General features: G+C 37.0%; 1 protein-coding gene across 1 annotated transcript in view; it reads left to right on the forward strand.

The window, feature by feature from the left end:
• The window catches only part of LOC107699906 (zinc finger and BTB domain-containing protein 16-A-like), a 59188-nt gene extending 45719 nt beyond the window's left edge, over positions 1 to 13469 (forward strand). The window contains exons 6-8 of the mRNA XM_016501353.1: positions 4030 to 4200; positions 10233 to 10400; positions 12270 to 13469. Of these exons, the coding sequence (XP_016356839.1) occupies positions 4030 to 4200; positions 10233 to 10400; positions 12270 to 12499 (569 nt within the window). The 3' untranslated portion in view covers positions 12500 to 13469. The remainder of the gene's footprint in view (positions 1 to 4029; positions 4201 to 10232; positions 10401 to 12269) is intronic.
• The last annotated feature ends 7808 nt before the right edge of the window (positions 13470 to 21277 follow it).

Raw genomic sequence — 21277 nt, forward strand, 5'->3', positions numbered from 1 at the left:
AACAGAGTTATCTGCTTTTGCAAATAAACTCTCTCTCTCTCTATATATATATATATATAATGCATATTTTTTCATAGTAGTCTAATGATTAAACACGGAATAATCTGTCACATGTCATTTGCATCTCAGGTGATTTGCTGAAAACAAACATCAAAAATGCCCATGAAGCAAAGATGGCAGAAATAAAGTCATATACATCCAAATCTGCATGCTCCAGCTGAGCAACTGCCGTTGAGATGACGAGAATGCCAACTCCAGGTATATTAGAGCACCTTTGGCCCAAACTGTGGCAGACAGGGGACATTATTTTCTCATTTGGTGCTGTTAAAATGCTATACTGCAGCTTTCATTTGGAGCTGCACAGTCATTCCAGTGATGATGTGTTTATTCTGTTCTTGAGACGCATGTTTGTTTTTTGTATTTACAATCCATGTTAATAAATCGTATCCAGTTCGGAATCATGGCAGAGTTATATTCGCTGCGGCTGGTGAGCTTGCAAGCCAGAAGAATAAATGTGTTTATTCTTGAAGTATTTGTCCCCTCCAAACGAAATGAAACTCGGGCTTTGACATCTCCCCCTCTCTGTGTGTGAATCATCTGTATCTGATCTCCCTGCACCAATTCCAATTTAATTGCCTGTTGCCTGCAGGCTCCTCAGTAGTGGTAACAAATGGTTTGATTTTGTAGTCCTCATCAGGCAGCATTTTAAATGCAGCACTCTAACCCTACTCGAATGCCAATGAAGGCACCGAACAGCCTCGTGTTTACTAATGCTCGTCCTCTTCTCTGTTCCTCTCATATCTGATTAAAGGGGATTTGTAAGAATTGGTGAGATGCATGCAGCCTCTCTCTCCATTGTAAATGATATTGGGCCAGAACAAGCGGTCTTGGCTTCTTGTGTATTTTCGTTTTAAGAAGCGAAGAGGTTCTACGCCAGATAATCTGTTTAAACAAAGTTTTGACATTAAAGTTCAGGTGTGATATGGGAAGGTGGCTCTGGCTCTGCATGTGAAATAGGAGTCGGTGGTTTATATGAATTTTTAAAGCGTGCTTTATGATTAATGTGTTATCTTCAAGAGAGTGTTTCTTCATTAATTCTACATGAGCAGGGCTAAAAGAATATCCTAGACACAAAAGAGAAAAATATGCCTTCATGGCCTTTTGACCTCCATGTCTAATAGCCAAATGGTTAATAGACGATTTGCTTGAGTTTTTCTTCATTAGTGGTGCTGGTTTGCATTGCTATTACTATCAATCATGTTTACGATTAACCTTAAGTATTTCATCCCGGAGCATTTGAATAAATTTTTTGGCAAACTGGCAAAAATTTCATGAAGGAATGACCTGTTTGTACTATATGATTTACATCCACACAACAGTATAATCAGCATTTACTGTATGTAAGAAACATCTCATCTCAATGTCATCTGGAGATTATTTTACTGTGTTCAATGATATTTTTGTTTTCTCGTCATTGCATTCTGGGACAGGTGGGTCCTTTCTCTCTTCTCACATCTGCCTGCTGTGCTCCTGACCTCTGACCCACTCACACACAATGAGCCAAACAACCCAACTTCAACTTTTCCCCTCCATTTTTTCCTTTCTTCATCTCTAAAAGCCCATATGTGTTATATCATAGCATACAATATATTTTCTCTGAATTTTGTTTTACTAAGTTGATATTTTTTATTTAAAAGCACCAAAAACAGAGATATAAAACATTTTTTTACAGAAATTCGTGAATTATTACACGGCTCTCTGGAATACTTGATTCTGATTGGTCACAACATTCAATTAAGCAAGGCTGCATTTATAAAAAAAAAAATATGCATTATATTTTGTTTTCTTATTCTTATTAGTATTTAATGTAATATTAATATGTTTTTATGTTTATTTTATACATACTCTACTGTTGGGGGTTGGTAGGATTGTGTAATGTTTTTGTAACAAGTCTTTTATATGCTCACCAAGGCTGCATATATTTGATCAAAAATGCAGTAATATTATGAAATATTATTACAATTTAAAATAACTATATTCTAATTGAATATTTTTTTAAATGTAATTTATTCCTGTGATACAAAGCTGAATTTTCAGCATCATTACTCCAGTCTTCAGTGTCACATGATGCTTCAGAAATCATTCTAATATGCTGATTTGTTGCTCAAGTAACATTTCTTATTATTAGCAAAGTTGAAAACAGTCGTGCTATTTAATATTTTTTGGAAAACGTGATACTTTTATCACAAAACTTGTTAAGACTAATGAAATGTCCTTGTCGTAACTGTGTTATTGTTTGAATTGCATTTTACTAAATTCCTCTTCCTGTATTTCCAATTCAAAATTGTATAGCACGTGGGCAGTGCAATCCACATTCCCATTCATGAATTGAAAGTGAGACTATTATTAAACTCTGTATTTTGCCCAACCCTGTTGTCTTTATGTTGGAAAACACAGTAGGCACTTGCAAATGTTCTTATCATTTTGACATGCAGGAGTAGCTGGTGACACAGCTCTTTCTCCTGTTGTGTGTCTGGGTGAGGTGTACTGTGGGTAACAGAGTCTGTGGGAAACAGAGCAGAGCAGCTGCTGAGGAGAGCCAAGTCTCTGACACTCACTCTGAGAGAGGAGCTGGCTCCATTAACAGCCCTATTCACCTGGCTTAAGCTACTCTGTCAGCCACTTCAGAACCATTAAAGCTCTGCTGGGAGCTAGACACAGAGAATGAGGGAGACAGAAGGAGACAGAGAGAGAGAGAAGGAGGAAAAATAGAAGCAGGGGGATGCTCTCAGTGGAACTGAGTGATGGTATAAATAGTTGGAGTTGTAGAGGTAAATTATTCCTAAAGACATTAAACAGTAGTGAAGCTAAGCTGCCTCTCTCTCTTCCCCTCGTGCTTTCTCTTACTTTACCACAGTCATCTCATATATTTATGTCTTTGCTGGATTGCCTTGGTTATTTTTTTCTTCTGAAAAGAGCTGACAACACAAATATCTGTCATGTGTTTCTGCAGTATTTCACAGCGAGGTTTGCCTTGAATGTTTTTCTTCTGCCTTTTTTTTTTTGGTGATTCTTGAGCCATGGTGGCGTCCAAAAAGAGACCATGAAAATGCTTCCATTTTGCATTCTTATTTAACAAAAAAAAAAATACTACAATAATAATAATTATTATTATTATTTTTGTTGTTGTTGTTGCTGTTGTCCTATAAATAAAGTAAAACAGGGAATAATAATTATTATTATTATTTTATTATTGTCATTACTATTCCCTAAATGTCTTTTATTTTATTGAAGCAAGAACATCTAACCATATTTACAAGATCGATGACACAAATTTAGTACATTTGAATAGTGACCTAGAAAAAGTGCAGAATCTGAAATGTTTCTTTTTCTTTTTACATTTTTTTTATAACCCTAACCCATAAAACATGTTACTTTTGTATGTTTGATCTTAGTCAAAATGTTTTCAAGGTTGAATATCTTCTCCCGGCCCCTGAATGGCCCTTCGTAATCAATGTCGGCCCTTAAACTTGGAGAGAATGGAAGAGAAATTGGGCAACTTGTCAGAGTACATTTACACAAAACTCACATTACAGATGAGCTGTCAGTGAAGTGTAGAGGTTCATTTTTATGTGTCTCAGGCACTAATGCTTTTTTTACTCTCAGCTTTGTCGTAAATGCTGATTGATTGAGTGAGAAGTCAATCCCAGCCTGCTGTTCACGAGCCCACCACTGGGCTTTCACAAAGATTTTAAATTAGAGACAGCTTTACTTGAAAGATACATTATTGATTGGCCATAGATACTGAAAGCACTGTTTTGTTTTGTTTGTTTTTTGTGCAGAAAAGAGAAACTAAGACAATACATCTAAGTCTCTTTAACCCCATCCATTATGAAACATATAGACTTATTCATTCATTTTGCTAAAATGTACTTAACTGCAAAATGGCTCAAATCCAAATTATGCATTCTTTGCACTAAACACTAATTGAACTCCCAAACGCCTTCTCATTTTGTCTCTCATCTTCAGGCTCAGACATGGCAGTGTTTTGTCTCCTATGTGGGAAGCGTTTCCAGACCCAGAAGGCTTTGCAGCAGCACATGGAGATTCACGCCGGCATGCGCAGCTATGTCTGCAGCGAGTGTGAACGCACCTTCCCGAGCCACACAGCGCTCAAACGCCATCTCCGCTTGCACACAGGTGAGCTTTACCTGAACATCACTCAAACCGCCAATATCTGAGTCATCTAAAAGCACATTAATGCAGAAAAGGGCAAGCGGGCCACAAGCTGAGATGTGGCAAAGTTTCAAACAGTTTAGGAGGAGCATCTTCATATAGTCTTGCTAGGGTTATATAAACCTCTTACTTATCCTCAGACAAGCCAGATTTTTGAGTATTGACAAAGTCAGGTACATATCGTCACATTTATGCCAAAGAACCACCCACCTAGATGGAAATGGGCCTAATATCTGACACATAAATTGTCAATGCTAATGCTAAAGGCAGTGCTATCATGACTGGCATGCAACAAATAGAGTGATCGTTTGCTCAAATAATGGATATTGTGTCTTTAACTTACTCAAGCTCCTCTACTGAAAAAATATTCAGAGCCAAAAACCTCTCAGACTTTGTCAATCCAGTGACTTCTTTCAGTGTGGTAACTTGTAAACAAAACTTTGTCTCCCTACAGTCAGTGGGCGGCCCATCTGAGGCTCAGACTATCTTCTGACAGTCTTTTGTCTCTTTCTCTAACTCACTTCTCCCCATCGTTTCCTTCATTGTCAATCCAGTGACTTTCAGTGTGGTAACTTGTAAACAAAACTTTGTCTCCCTACAGTCAGTGGCTGGCCCATCTGAGGCTCAGACTATCTTCTGACAGTCTTTTGTCTCTTTCTCTACCTCACTTCTCCCCATCGTTTCCTTCAGGGTAACTTTAAGCTTAAGTCAAGCCCCTCTATTACAGACAGTAGGTCAAACCTGACCTTTTTTACCATTCTCATAATGTAATGTATTTCTGAGTGTGACAATTCAATTATCAAATGACCCAAAAACGATGACAAAAAGAGGGGATTTAGGTGGAAGAAGGACATTTGGTAAGCTGGCACTGAGAAAGTGCATTCTTATTCTTGTCATTGCAACAGGTAGGATTACAATATATTAAACATGCTCCTGCAAACATTTGCTAGAAACTAAATAAATATGAATCGACACCCATTATAATTTGTTAAAACAGATTATATCAGTGTACTTTGTATAAGCATGTTTAACAGTTATCTCTGTTTTTCCTTCATAACTAGGCAAACAGAGATGATTAAATCCATACGGTCTGGCAGTGAACAGAAAGAGCACAAAAATCGCCCCTACTCCATTTACTTGCAAGAGTGCATCATTCTCTCGCTTTTGCTCTTTCTGACCTGAAATACCAGCAAGATTGTCAGAGTCAGTTGAAGTCTAGACTCAACAAGTACATTTTTGATAAGAGAGGCCAGAAATGAAGCGAGGTTGTTTTTTTAAAGAGTCGAGGCATTAAGTATGCACTCCATCTCGCCACAGACTGCTACATGAGTTTTTCCAGAACAACATCTGAGAGGACATTCTGACGTTTCTAACGGAGTCTGAGTAAATGTCAACTTCTGTAGCTATTTCAAAAAGCAAAATCTGATTTTTCTTCACTTGAATTGCAGGAGTTTTAAAACAACTTACAGAAGTGAGCATAAACGTAGTTACTAAAATTGTGGTGTTTTATACTTTTTACACTTCCTGGCCAGCATTTCTAAATTGTCTAAAATGTCCGGGTTTTGGCTTTGTTTTCCTATTGATTTCATACTTTTTTGAAGGTAATAACTGAAAAGTAGTCTGACCAATAACATGCAGGCATTTTACATAATCGGCCAGTCATGGTGTGCAATAACATGGGATCTACAGAGAATGGTCAAATCCATGCAAATATGCATACATATAATGTATGAGAACTGTAGAGAACTTGTCAATAGGAAAACAAAGCCAAAACCCTCACAATTTTGGCAATTTAGAAATCCTTTCAAAACTTAGGAGACTTATTGACAGTCTTAGGTGCACCTCATTTAAATAAACATAGTCTTAAGATGTTTATCCTAAAATAAAAAAGCAGAAAGAAATGAGACAACTGTTGCATACAGTATGAACTCTAACAAGAGCTCTTTATGTGGAAAACAGAAATCAGATATCAATTTGGTTTTGGAAGAATTTAATGAGAAATATTTTAGGTCATATTGAAGGTCTCGGACTTTTGGTTACAATTTTTAGGTCGCAATTTGCTCTCTATTTAATCAAAATGCTATTTAAAAAGCAAGAAATTCAAAAGATCTTGTGTGAGATGTGGGTGTAAATCCAGACCTTTGCCCGTTACTGTTCATGTCAATGTATGCTGAGCTTTTGGATGCTAGTATGTTCCAAATAGGGGTTTTTCCAGCAATGCCATAAGAACCATTTTTGGTTCCCTAAAGACCCTTTCAGTGAACAGTTCTTAAAAGAACCATGTTTTTTTTAATTTGAAGAACACTATATTAATCTAAAAAACTTTTTTTCCACTATACAGAACCTTTTGTGGAATGGAAAGATTCCATGGATGTTAAAGGTTCTTTGTGGAACCATCAATGTGAATAAAGAACATTTATTTTTAAGAGTGTAGTATAACTATCTTAACTAGCTTACCCAAAAAGCCTCCCTTGCTCAGCCAGCGTCGTCAGAAAAAACAACAATGATATTGATCTACCAGCACTAACCAGCATAAATCATCAGCTCTACCAGTCTTTTCAGCTGGAATATTTCATGATGCAACAACAAAAACATAACTAATAAATAAAAAAAGAACCTTAGATGTAATTTGCCCCAACACAACAAGTACCTACCTGTATATTTCATACCATATGCATTGTATTTACAATGTGAGGGGCAAATCAAACAATGGGCTGCGTGCGTCTCCAGTTGCTCCTCTCTTCATTCTGCACATGTAGCCTGTTCTCATTAATATGCCATTCCTGTTCGCTCTCCATTTCACTGCCAGGCCATTTGCAGACAGTGGCGGCTGTCTATGTTCACAGCTGTGTTTGATGGTACAGAGCACAAAGCTCACATTGCTTATGGCACAGACAGTCTCTGCAGGTCGCTCGGCCTTGACTTTTTAAGCCATTTTGTCAGGCAAGGCAAAGCTTATTCAATATGTAACAATGCTTATGTAAAAATCACTCCTTTTGATTTATTATGGAACAGTAGTGTCTAACCTAAAATGTACTATCGTCAATAAACACTTAAACATGTGTTTGACACCTCATTTAACTTCCAGTTTGACATTGTCTGCACAATAATAGACATTCAAGCACTGAAACGCACCGAAGCTGATACCTGTGGATATTTCCTCCAACGTGTAGTCAGTGCGAGTGACATGTTCAGAATGCGCACGCAGTAGACGACGTTAGCGCATTAGCATGCCTGTGGTGTTGTGAGTCCGGCCTGCCTGCTGCCCGCCTCTGGGCAATTAACTTTAATGACAGACAGGCTGGAGGGCTTTCAGAAGGTGCATCGGATAAGTTGATACAGATGCATAAAGACTGCCTCTCTATCTATCATCTCATATCTGTTCACTAGGGATCTCATCTCTCCCAGTCTGCTTTTTTTTTTCTCTTAGCCCAGATAGAAACCCATTCATCTCAGGCAGAAGTGTATTTGAATGTGAATGGCGGGTTGTGATTGGCTTAGAGAACGCGCTCAGGTAATTTCTGCATTGTCTCTTAAAAGGAGGGTTCAAGTCGGAGCATGACGGAACATAACAAGAGATGCAATTTATTCCCGAGCACGGCTAGCACTTGGACAGGGAGATAATGAAGAGCATAGGTCACCGCAGATTACTTTAAAGCCACGGCGCCCGGGCTGAAATGTATTAAATATTGCGAGCGTTATATGCCGCTGCTGTCTGAGGAAATGATATGGGGGGCTGCTAGTCAGAACGGGAAAGTAATTAGCAATCGGCCGGCGTTTGAAATCACCACATATCAGACTCGTACTGATCACTGACATTAGAACAGCCAGCGGAGGGAAATGTGCTGGATAATTCCCTTTCAGCACCTTGTGATGTTTACTCGATATTAATAACTCTGTCATCTGAGCGCAACTCTCTGACTGTTTTTATTTATAAGATGTGCCAATACAACAGAAAAAATAAATAGTTCTTTGTGATCACTAAGGAAATGTTAGTCTTGTTGTTTAATATGGATTGACAGGAAAATCCAGGTCATCCCAGATTAAGGTGTTCAGCTAGTTCAAGTTATATTATGAAATGTGGTTAACCAGCTCAAACAGGTCATTCTTAGCCCCCGCCAGCTGAGAGTGCAACTAGTCAACCAACTAAACCAATTTGGAACAACTAGTGACCAGCTTTAACCATATAGAAACTATGTACAAATAGAGCTAGGTATTGATAAAGATTCAATTAAATTCCAGTTCATAGGAAGCTCTTGATTTGATTAAATTTGTTGTGATTCCTATTTGATTCAATGTTGTTATTCTTAAACTTTTTAAAAACTAAAACTATTAAAAATATATATATTTTTTGAAATAATTGAAATAATTTAATTGAAATAAAATTTTAGTACTAGATGAAAAAATGTAAAAATGTGATGTTAAATTTAAAATTTAACTTCAATTACAATTTTGCAAAGTTGCCTTGGCAGCTAACTGAAATAAAATACATTGAAAGTACTAAAATTACTAAAACTACAACTGAAATAAATACAAATGAAACTAATATATGAATAAAAATCACAAAAGCCGATAAAAATTATTAAAACAAACTCAAATGAAACTGAATACATACTGAGTTTTTATTTTGTATTCTACACATGTATGTGTGTGTAAGATCATGGTAGATAAATAATGCTAAAATAACACTGAATCAATTTGACTCAGTTCTGCTTTATTTGATTATTGTCCATTTTTGCATAAGAAATTCTCTCTTGCTAATTCTGTAAATTATTCAGACCAGTATTTCAGATTGGTTATTTTTATTTTTTGTGATAAACATATTGTATTTGCCAAAAACACTAACACAAAAGAGAAAGGACAAGGAAAAAAAAAAAATATATGTAAGATTTTTTTATTAAAATATCAAAAAACCACTAGAACAGTGTTATATATTTTGCTGACTTGTGTACTTACATTATCCCAAATGTTTCGAAGAATGTTTAAATCCAGAGAAATAAGCAATTTTAACTAGTGAGACGGACTGTGTCTATAGTGTCATTGTGTCGCCTGCCTAACCCCTCGATTTCCGAAAATATGGAAACACCAAAGATGCTTTAATATGTTGTGCATTTTATTAGACAGGTGACGACCGCACAGAGTAGCATTAAATCAGAACTTTCAAACATATATAGCATGATAAAACAGCGCTGTTTGTCACGCTCGTCTCTCATTAGCAACTGCTTCAGCGGCCTCGTTTCACTTCGACGGCTTTCTGCCTCACTCTGCTTCATACTACGATGTTAATACATCTTTAATACATTAGCTCATCCATGAACATGATTTCTGCCTGAGTCCCGTCGGATTGCGTCGGCTGTGGGGATGAAGACGACAACTCCCATGATTCCACACTCAGTCACGGCATCATCATCCCGTCGGATTGCGTCGGCTGTGGGGATGAAGATGACAACTCCCATGATTCCATACTCAGTCACGGCGTCATTAAACTACGCCTTTGTTTCTTTGTTTGTTTTGAATACGCGCCCTCTAGCGGTGAAAACTTACATATTGTACCTTTAACAAAGTATAAATAAGTTATATACAACAAAGTCCTTGATCTGCCCAGGACCATGAAACAAAAGAGAGAAAAAATGTAATTACAATAATAAAGTAAAGTGATAATCAAAATAATGCATATAAAAAGAGGGAGCCTTGCTGTGTGTTTTGGATTCATTAAAAAGAACCGATTTGTAAGCATCATTTGTTTCTGAATCTGCCTACACTGGTAGCACAGTATGGTTGTGATTCACTAAAAGGAACTGGCTCATTACAGTCATTTGTTCGTGAATCACACTACACTGGTCCCGTTGTCTATTTTATTTATTATTAATTCCCTGCTCTGCGGATGAAAAGCCCATTTTTCTCCAATCGAATGCTTTCTAGAATAAAAACACCACTTCTCCCAATTAAAAATGCATTCAGATGAATAACTTTATCATTGCCTCTCTGCACGACAGGTGACCATCCGTTCGAGTGCGAGTTCTGCGGCAGCTGCTTCCGTGACGAGAGCACACTGAAGGGTCACAAGCGCATCCACACCGGAGAGAAGCCTTATGAATGTAACGGCTGCGGCAAGAAGTTCAGCCTCAAGCACCAGCTGGAGACCCACTACCGCATCCACACAGGTCAGCCACATTCATTCTGCAGCTTAAATAGCATTTCACTTCATCTGCACAGACCTGCGGTCCAGCTGATGACCGCTTCACTTTAACAGTGATTCCCAAAGCCGTAGAAGCTCACAGGTTAATAAATACACACTGGAAACACAATGACCTGCTCTTCCAAGTTAGAGATCTTTGACACGCCAGCATGGTGCCTTCTAGCAAATATGATATAGTAAAACAAGGCAACAGCTTTATAAAATGATAAATGAATTGTATGACGTTACAAGGCCACAGTTTTACACTGAAGAATTCAGATCTTGACATTTTCAGGTCCACGCTAGATTAAATTCCTTGTATCTATTTTGTTCTGTTATGGTGGCATATTAAATCTTTCAGCTGAGCTGGAATTACAGGCTGATTGCTGCTGCTCTCTGGCACTCAGTAAGGCAGCTGCTAAAGCAAACCTATCAGGAGGCCTGTCAAATAATTGCTGTCTTTGTGTCAAGCGGGGCTGCAGCCATGAGAACAGGCAGGTGAAGATAACAAGAGCAGAAACTCTCGGCTGAAAGGCCACTGCTCCTTCACACAACCAGCCGGAGAATCACTGACATTTACACTTGCTGTCAATGGTGGATCAATACTCTGTTTGCTGTGCTCAGTGGCAGGCACACACCCACGGCTCTACACATCTGTCGTTCCTGTCCTGGACAGCAGGTGGCATCTTAACTTCACCTTATCAGACAGGAAGCAGAGCTAGTATGGGAAATCTAGAATCTAGAATCTTGCTATCATGATAACCTTTCATCAGTACTGGCCAGTGTTTTTTTTTTTTTTTTCATTGAACATTTAAAAAAAAAAGTTTTTAAATACATTTTTCAAGATAAACAGTATGTTTTAGAAATATCACAAACTATTAATTAAAATAAAAGGGTCAAATTATCTGATATTTTAAGAGTCTTATTGACCTTGTCACACAGTTTTGAAGGTCTGCAGGGGTTTCTCTGTGATGTAATTTCATGACTTTAAGAAATGTTTTTCAAATTAATAAGCAATGAGGCAGTTTTGTTTATTTTATTTTTTTATATATATTTTTAAACATTTTCTGAGAAATGGTAAACAAATAAACTACTTAAAAGGTTTTCTTTTCAAGAATTTCATTGTTTTAAAAAATAAAAATGAATTTTAATTCAGAAATTATTAGATGCTCATTATAGCATAGGTGCAGTTAAGTCACTGTATCTGTGAATTGCATTTTTTTTATTTATGCATAAATCAGTTTTATTTCAGTATCATTGATATATTATTACAGTTTTTTATTACTTTTTTACTGTGGATGTATGTTTTTTTTTAGTTGTATTTTATTTATATATTTTCTGTTTTTATTAGCTTTTAATTAGTTTTAATTTTAATAGTTTTAATAGTTTAATAGTTATTTTCTGCATAGTTAATGGTTTATATTTACTTATTGTAGTACCAGTTAAACTAAACGTAAATGAGAAATGTTGTCTAATTATTTTATTTCAACTAGCTGAAATAAGATGTTTTTTTAATATAATTTTTATTTCAGTTAACATTTAAGTAATGAAATACAATAAATTTGTCTATTTTTTGTGTGTGTATTTTTGTAATTTTTAACTGTTTTTTTTTTTATTACCATTAGTTTTTGTTTATTTTATTTTAAGTAACAAAAATCTTATATGATTTTAGTTTTACTTTTAGTTTACAATAATAACCCTGGAATAAATTCATAGATCCGAACATTATCCATCATATTATGAAAGTAAAATGAGCTGTGATTCCCATTTCATGCTGACTTTAATCAACACTTTAATCATTCTGTCATTTTCACATTATTGGTAGTTTGAAATGTTCTGTACTTGTTCTCTACAGGTGAGAAGCCGTTTGAGTGCAAGCTGTGCCACCAGCGCTCGAGGGACTACTCCGCCATGATCAAACACCTGCGTACCCACAACGGCGCTTCACCCTACCAGTGCACCATCTGCCAGGAGTACTGCCCCAGCCTCTCGTCCATGCAGAAGCACATGAAGGCCCACAAGCCCGAGGACGTGCCCCTAGACTGGAAGATAGAGAAGACCTACCTGTACCTCTGCTACGTGTGAGACAGGGCAACAAAACGGAATGGGAAAGTGGCAAGATACGCCCAAAGACAATTCACTTGAAGGTTTGCTTTTGGTCCTAGCCAAAGATGGTGAGAGGGCGTGGTCAAAGTAATGAAATGTGATGTGGATTTTTTTGACCTTCTGTTTGTGACATGCATTTGTGCACATTTTTAGGATGTAACTGCACTCACAAATGTTTATAAAATGGAAATGTGATATGTGATAAAGGGATATGAATTTTCAGAAAGTGTGATGAGAATCCATCTGTCTGCATTCCACCCTATTAATTGGAGAAATTCACTGCATGATCATGATGTAATGTTTTATTCAAATAAGGATTCCCGCACTTTTTCTCCACGGACAACCCATAAGCCATAGACTTTCAAGACCCCATGAAATCTCCAAGTGGTGGGGAATGTCATAGGGATCATCCAATAGCCTTTAGTTGCATCACAACCATGATTTTAAATGCATATCCACTAAAGGTCAACGTTTAGAATACGCTAGCAACCTTAAAGCTCACACACATGGACTCAAAGCCTCATATTTTGATTTCACGGGGTCTAAATGGAGCTATTCTGAGTCAAATAAAAACATGGACCAAAGCTTAAAATTCACACACATGATGAAATAGAGGAGCTGAACACATTAGCGAATGAAATTATGCCCTTTTTTAGTAAATTGCTCCCTTAAGTTCATTATTAGGCTCTCTAGTACTCAATTTTCATGTTTTTTTTTAATATAAATACTTGCGAGGAAATGCACAGGATTGGACCCAAGAGTCATTTTCTTTAAAGCGTAATAAAGTGCTTAACAAAACAGCTTTTCTCAGAGGTACATCCAAATTGTGCTGCCAAGCAACTGTAGTGGATGTTCAGGGACATTTATTCAACCTTAAATAACTACACTGTGCACTTTCAGAGTTTCAGAGGCCCACTTTTGTTTTTTTCAGCACCACATTCTGCATTTAGTGCATTCCAAAGCTTAAAATTCACACACGATGAAATAGAGGAGCTGAACACATTAGCGAATGAAATTATGCCCTTTTTTAGAAAATTGCTCCCTTAAGTTCATTATTAGGCTCTCTAGTACTCAATTTTCATGTTTTTTTTTTATATAAATACTTGCGAGGAAATGCACAGGATTGGACCCAAGAGTCATTTTCTTTAAAGCGTAATAAAGTGCTTAACAAAACAGCTTTTCTCAGAGGTACATCCAAATTGTGCTGCCAAGCAACTGTAGTGGATGTTCAGGGACATTTATTCAACCTTAAATAACTACACTGTGCACTTTCAGAGTTTCAGAGGCCCACTTTTGTTTTTTTCAGCACCACATTCTGCATTTAGTGCATTCAAACGAAGCCAGAGAGGTGAATCTCTGTGATTTGCTTTCATTTCAATCACTTTCACACCAAATAATACAGCATGTCAGTTGATTTTATTTTAACTTTCACATGGTAGCATGACAAAATCACAGTTTTGCAACTGCAGGCATTTTAGTCTAATGAAATATTAATATCATACTCAGAAATCAATTTATGAATTAAAAAGAGATTATTTTTTACAATTAAAAACCACAATGCAGTATATGTTTCTGCAGTCTTCTGCTGAGAATTCCTTTAGTTAGCTCGCCGTTTTAGTTTGTGTTCTGTCATCTCTATTTGAACGTTTTACTTGAATTGCCTAATTTTGTTACATCACATGATTTATTTCTGTACTAGTCTTTGTCTCTCATTTCCTGCTGAGCTTTGTTTAAAAGCTGCACAATGCATTCAGAATACCACATCATCAGTCCCACACAGAATTCGAGAGATCCCGCAAAATTTAAGCAGAATTGGAACGTTTGTTCGCAACATTCTATATATCTGCCACTTATGTGTTTATGTTTTGGTTAACTAGTAAATGTTTTAGTTATCAAAAAGACTGTAGTACTTTACATTTAAAGTGTTTTACTATTTTTAAATCTTTTCTGCACTACTGGAGTATTCTTAAAAAATCAGTAAAGGCGTGGTCACATTTGCCTTTGGCGAATTTCAACAGGCAAGATTACAATACACACTCATGCCAATACGTAACTATTTTATGTTCTGGCAAATTTGTGACTAATTAGTGTAAATTTGTAAATCTTATTTATACATTTTTGTATGATCTGCTTACGCCCCACTGATGGTAAAGTGTAGGGGTGGACCTTCATGCTTACGTATTTTTCTAAACAATTGTCCATTTCCGTAACAAATCACATCGTACGAATTCATACAAAATGCTCCTCATAAAATAGTTACGATTTCTCATGAGATCGGGTTGGAAATCCAATCTTTTCAATAGGAATCTACATAATCAGGAATTTCACATGAGGGCAAAAGATTTCCACTTTCGCAGATTTTGCAACGGGTTCAACTTGGTCATGTGAATTTGCCTCATTGACCAACAGAAAGATGGTTTGAAAGTGACTTCTGTGTGAGCTGTGCTTCATCTGCTTACGGCCACTGATGGTTACGTTTAGGGATGGACCTTCATGCTTATGTTTATTTTCTAAAAATCATATGTTTTAATACGAATAACATCTTATGCATTCATACGAAAATCACCACCTTCTTCTTCACATTGTGCAAATTCACACATCATTACAGTATTGACACAGTGAACATTTTTTGCTTGTAATATTTACTGTGAAATTTGGCTATTGTGACCACATCTTAAATTACGTCTGGGTCTGTGAATTATTCAGTGGTATTTTAGCATTAAGCGTAGTACTAGTGTGCATATCTGCCTCTCGGCCATCTGTTTCAGGGCTACCTCTACTCTGCTCTCAGTTTTGCACTAAAGCAAAAGCACACTTTTGTTTTGCTTGTAACTAGCATTTTCAATTACACCCAATCTCATGTTTCCATTCGCCGGTTCGTTCGTTATTATATTTACACTCCTTACGATGAAACGTATTCAACCTGAAAGGGTAGATGCATACATTCTAGATGATTTTAGAATAGCATTGAGAAAATGTTTAGTTATTAGATACTTGAGGGCATAAACTTGAAACAATGTGAATAAAAATGATGTTTTTATGTGAAAATTATTCAAGCGGTAAGTCATCAGAGATGCGGTACTGATGCGTGCAGTTACGTGGGGAAGTTCGCTAGAGAAAACAAAAACGAATAGGTGACTTTCTGTGAAAATAAATCTCTCGACAAGAGCCAAACGCGGCACTTTGATAAGGGAATATGTTGTATTCTTGTACGGGGTATTGTGCGACCCATTCTTTTTTGTTTATTTTGAGTGAGGCGAATATTTTTACAGTATCTTTTGCATTTGTGCTTGTTCTTGATTTGAGTGGAAAATTGTTTTCTTGTGCTTATTTTGCAATGTTAAACAAGTAGTAGATGTATGTAAAGACATATTGTAGTCATTGCTGCTGGGTGTCAATTCATATGATGATGACGATTCCACATTTTGGGTATAAAATGACTGTGAGTGAACTAACGCCAAGAGCTGTAGGTCATGGAGCACAAGCGACCTGTAAGACATGAAAAGTAAAGCTGTATCTGTGTGTTTGTATCGTGTTCACCGCTCACTGTAAGATTAGAGTCACCTATACGGTCTGTACTGGTCCTTGTGTGTGCAGTGAGTCAATGTGGTCGACTTATTCAGTGTTAAATACATGCAACAAAGAGGTGCTCTGACAGACACCCTGTAAATGATTTGATACATCTTCTGCCCTGTATTTGTGTCTTTATGCAAAGTCACCTTGATATGAACTGTGCTCTTAGGCAATCAGGGATGCCTTCACTTTACTCACAGAACATCACAGATATCAATTTTAGGATAAACACTACACTTTCTTTGTCATTATGGATACTACGTTTAGTTTTGTAACTGCTTTCAGCTACTTTTTTTTTCGGTTGCCACAAGAAATACATCTACAGGTCAGCATTTAAGTGAAAACTTGGCATCCCTGCCGCTGTATCACTGTGTTTTACTTTGCTTTCAGACAGGAAGTAGCCATGTCACTCAGTGCGCCCATATTTGTGCCATTGTTACACAAATTAATACTCGGACTGAGGATCCACGTGGGACCAAATGGCCATTTTCGCTCCATTTGCCTTGTTCTAGTGACAAGACTGTGTTCTTGGTGTCGAAATGGTTTTACATTTGTCGTGCTTTACTTTTTTGTATTGTCTACCTCAGCACCAGTTCTTTGTGTAACTTTTAAAAGGTGCCCAATTATTGTTACTTTGTTTTGTGCATAAATTTTGTATTTTAGCCTTGTAGGGTTTTTGTTCTTCTCTTTATTTCAGCATAGAGATGCTGTTTTGAAGCACTGTGTGGTGATATTGATGCTGCAGATAGAGGTGTAGATTCCTTTTCCCTTCTCTATGTGGGTTCAGACCCATCTCTGTATACGTCAGTGTTCTAAAATAAACTTGTAACAGAAATGTCATGAGACTGAGTATTTCTTCACCATTCATCGCTTTCTGTGTGAGAATTGTTTCTTTTTTAGGAGGGGGGGGTAATATGATGATTTTTGTTTCATTCACAGTACAGGAATGTTGGGTTTAGAGGCCTCTACAAATGTATTTGAAGATTACGCCCTCTAGTGGCAACTTAATGTACTGAATAAAGGGTGAATAACGGCCTCCTATAGCGAGCGAATCCATGCGTTTTCACAAGAAAAATATCCATATTTCAAACGTAATAAACACTTTTTATTATGTATGACAGATAGCGGAAGTGATAGAAAAGTGTTTATTACGTTTGAAATATGGATATTTTTCTTGTGAGCCGTGTGAGGCACGTTTTATTATGGATGAACGCCTTGTGGACTGTTCAACAGAAACAACCGCTGACTCAACCCAGAGCTTGGAATAGCAGGAACATTTTTAATATAACTCGATTGGATTCATCTAAAAGAAGAAAGTCATATACACCTAGGATGCCTCGAGGGTGAGTAAAACACAGGCTATTTTCATTTTTGGGTGAACTAACCCTTTAACAAAAACTTGCCCATTTATTTCCTAATTAGATACATACTGATTAGGTTAGGGTTATTAATGTCCATGGACTGTCCATAAAATAGTCCATGGACACCAATGGACAACATGTTGGTGGATTCTAGCCCAAACTGTTTTGTGGCAAAAAGCAATTTGTCAATAGAAAGCAAGTTCATTGAAATAAACATTGTACATATATGAAAGATGGTGAATAAATCAACAATAACATTAACAAATTAAGACCTAAATGCCCATGTGGCACTTTGAACTTTACTACTACTACTACTACTACTACTAGAATAATATTAATAATAATAATCAACATGTTACTTGCCGTTCTTTGCAATTAATTGTAAAATTTACTGGAATTTTTTTTAATTGAAAACTGTTAGTAAATTATTAGATGTTATATAAATAATGCTAATCAACCTTCAACCCTGTTAAACTGCTAAAACGTTTTTTCTTTAATTTATCAGAAATATATGTTCATCAGTTACTAAACTTTGAGTGTAAACTGGTAGCACCTGCTCAGTGACAGTTTCATTTATGCTAAATTTGCAACTGTTACCCTGGCATATAATTTTTTTTTTTATTATTGTTTTTATTTAATTCAGCTATATATGTAATGTTCATTGCAAATGTTTTCATTCATATTCCGAGAACTTTTGTAAGAGCTGAAAATTTACAATCCTCAAAGTGAATGGAAAATAAAACGTAATAGTTTGTCTCATATAATAGTTTGCTTATATTTTCTTTCTTTCTTTTTGTTTTGTTAGGCATACCTTTTCACTGATGATTTGCTTAATTACCATACTTATGATAAAAAGAAGATTTTTTTGAGAAACATTCTTTACATAATTTACAATTACAGGGATCAAATCTGTTTGTTTGTTTGCTACCACTGATGGCTTGTATGTGCACTACAGTGATTTCTATTAATGCAATTACTGGTTTTGATGAGTGACAATATTAAGTTCACTGCGTACTGCAAATATCTTATTGTTGATGCAATATGAGGAAACCAACCCTAAACAGACAATACAGATTGAGCGATAAATCGTGATCACAGGTGGTAAGCCACATATGAGACATCTATTGTTTTGTGTGCACAATATAATAGTTAGACTCAATTAATACGAATACAGCTTTTTCAAGTGATTTCATAAAAACATCATGTTCAGAACAACAATTCTACAAAATCTTTGTTAGGTAATATGCCAATCAAATTGTAACCTCATCCCTTGTGAATCGCTTAGCTGTTTACCTGTGGAATGGCTTTAAGCCTTGGTGGCTCCTTAGGTTTGGTGAAAGTAATTAACACTGTCATTAATTATTAAAACAGACCCTCTATTTAGCCTTTTAATTGGTAATAAGCATGTTTGTTTGGAAAGAAATCAGTGTGTCTGAGGCATTAGCTAACTGCCAACTGTTAACAGGGGAAAGACTGAACAAATGACATGTTGTAATGACCTGAGCTGTAATGAGGTCAAATTACAGTGAAAACAGCGTAAGAACACTGCTGAATGGTCCCGAAAGACAGTGTTTCACTTGTACCTGCTTTTTCTTCTGTCACAGAAGACTTTGCTTTTGTGCAGCTGACCTTTGAAAAAGCTTTCATCCAACAGATTTAGTTATGCAGATGTTTGTGAACGAATTGTTCTTTTGAACTAGTTCACCAAAACGGACTGAATTGTCTGCAACAGTTCACAAACTGAGTCACCACTTAAGCACTGACTGATCCACAAAGTTACTCAAAAATAAATTTTGGACATACTTGCCAGTCACTCTGACACGAAATAAGCCAATACCCGGGTTATGCCAACTCTTTTTAACTGTGCTTCAGTTAAGCACTGTGATAAGTGATAAGTCACTAAAAGTGGGTAAAACGAAATTCCACAATGTTGGCGCTCCACAACTAAAGGCTCTAGCACCAAAATAACTTAACTTGAAATTAACTGCAATCGGTGAGTTTGTTTTTCAGGAACACCAAACAAAAGAGTGTAACAGTAATAAATCCAAGATGTTACCATAGCATAGGGTTGCCACCCGTCCCTTAAAGGGTTAGTTCACCCAAAAATGAAAATTCTGTCATTAATTACTCACCCTCGTGTTGTTCGAAACCCGTAAGACCTTCATTCATCTTCGGAACACAATTTAAGATATGTTTGATTCGCATTTTCGTCTCTACTGCGTCACTTTGGATGCGTGTTCACGACAGTATCATGATAAACGCCGGATCTGGGTCAGCGCCGCCACACGCTCGTGTCATGATACTGTTGTGAACGCGTGCCCACAAGTGACGCAGTAGAGATGAAAATGTGGAATAAAGTCGTTATTTTTGTTTTCTTTGCGCAAAAAATTATTCTCGTAGCTTCGTAACTTTACAGTTGAACCACTGATGTCACACGGACTACTTTGTCGATCATCTTGGTACTTTTCTGGACCTTGAACGTGGTAGTTACCTTCCTGTCTATGGGAGGGTCAGAGAGCCCTCATATTTAATCAAAAATATCTTAAATTGTGTTCTGAAGATGAACGAAGGTCTTACGGGTTTGGAACAACACAAGGGTGAGTAATTAATGACAGAATTTTCATTTTTGGGTGAACTAACCCTTTAAAATACGGAAATACGGAATTTAAAGGTAAAATTATGCGTTCATTATCAAATTGATACGGGCCGCGATTTGTCCCGTATTCTACAAAGGCCAAGGATTTTGCAGGGTGGATAATACAAATAGCAATTATAATTAAATAAATTTCATAAGAAGTATTAGAGAAGCTCATTTGCGTGTGATTGCATTTTGGCGTCTTTTTTTCCATAGCGACAGAGTCTCCAGAACGCGCGCCGGTAATGCCGAGTTCACACTGCACGATTTTAGCACGATTTTTCACTCGAGAGATTTTGAGAAATCGCTGAAAAATGCCCGAAATCGGAGGCAAATCGGTGCTCGTTCAGGCGAGTGACAATCACGCATTGTGAATTATTAAAAGACGCGATCTGAGGGAATCGCGGACGCCCGCAAAATATTTGGCATGCTAAATATCTGGAGCTGTCGCCGATTCACAATCACGCTGTGTGAAATGAGTTCTGACTGAAAAACACATCGGCGATGACCTACAGCCAATGAGAGACCAAGATACAGGGCAGAGGGAAGTTCGGGGAGGAGTTATAGACCAGAATATCAGTATTTTAATAGATATATGAACAATTATATCATACAGAAACAAGCACAAACATTTGCTTGCCCAGCCACAACATCAGCATAACAGTTACTGCAAAATTATTTACCTCCAACTCTCTTTGCAGAACACCCAATCCCTGTTCCCTGCATCTCCCTCCTGCATAATCAGTTTTTCTTTTTCTCCTTGTAGCTGGAAATCAGCTCACAGACAATTTGCGGGCTATATATATATATTTTTTAAATAATTCCTTCTTGTCGTCTTGCTCGAGAACTCCGGTCTGACGCACGCGGGTTCTCGCTTATTTCCTTATCACTTCTCGCGTGTGTTTTGTTGTGAAACTTATGCTGAGTTCACACTGCACGATTTTCAAACTCATCGGATCGTCAGATATTTAGCATGCCAAATATTTCGTGGGCGTCGGCGACGTGTCGGCGATTCCCTCAGATCGCGTCTTTGATGATTCACACTGGGTGATTGTCACTCGCGTGAACGAGCACCGATTTGCCTCCGATGTCGGGCATTTGTCAGCGATTTTGCAAAACCTCTCGGCGAGTGAAAAATCGTGCTAAAATCGTGCAGTGTGAATTCGGCATTAGTTTGCAGACCAGACA

Source organism: Sinocyclocheilus anshuiensis, unplaced genomic scaffold (genome assembly GCF_001515605.1).
Source record: "Sinocyclocheilus anshuiensis isolate Anshui unplaced genomic scaffold, SAMN03320099.WGS_v1.1 scaffold891, whole genome shotgun sequence".
NCBI classification, from domain to species: Eukaryota; Metazoa; Chordata; class Actinopteri; order Cypriniformes; family Cyprinidae; genus Sinocyclocheilus; species Sinocyclocheilus anshuiensis.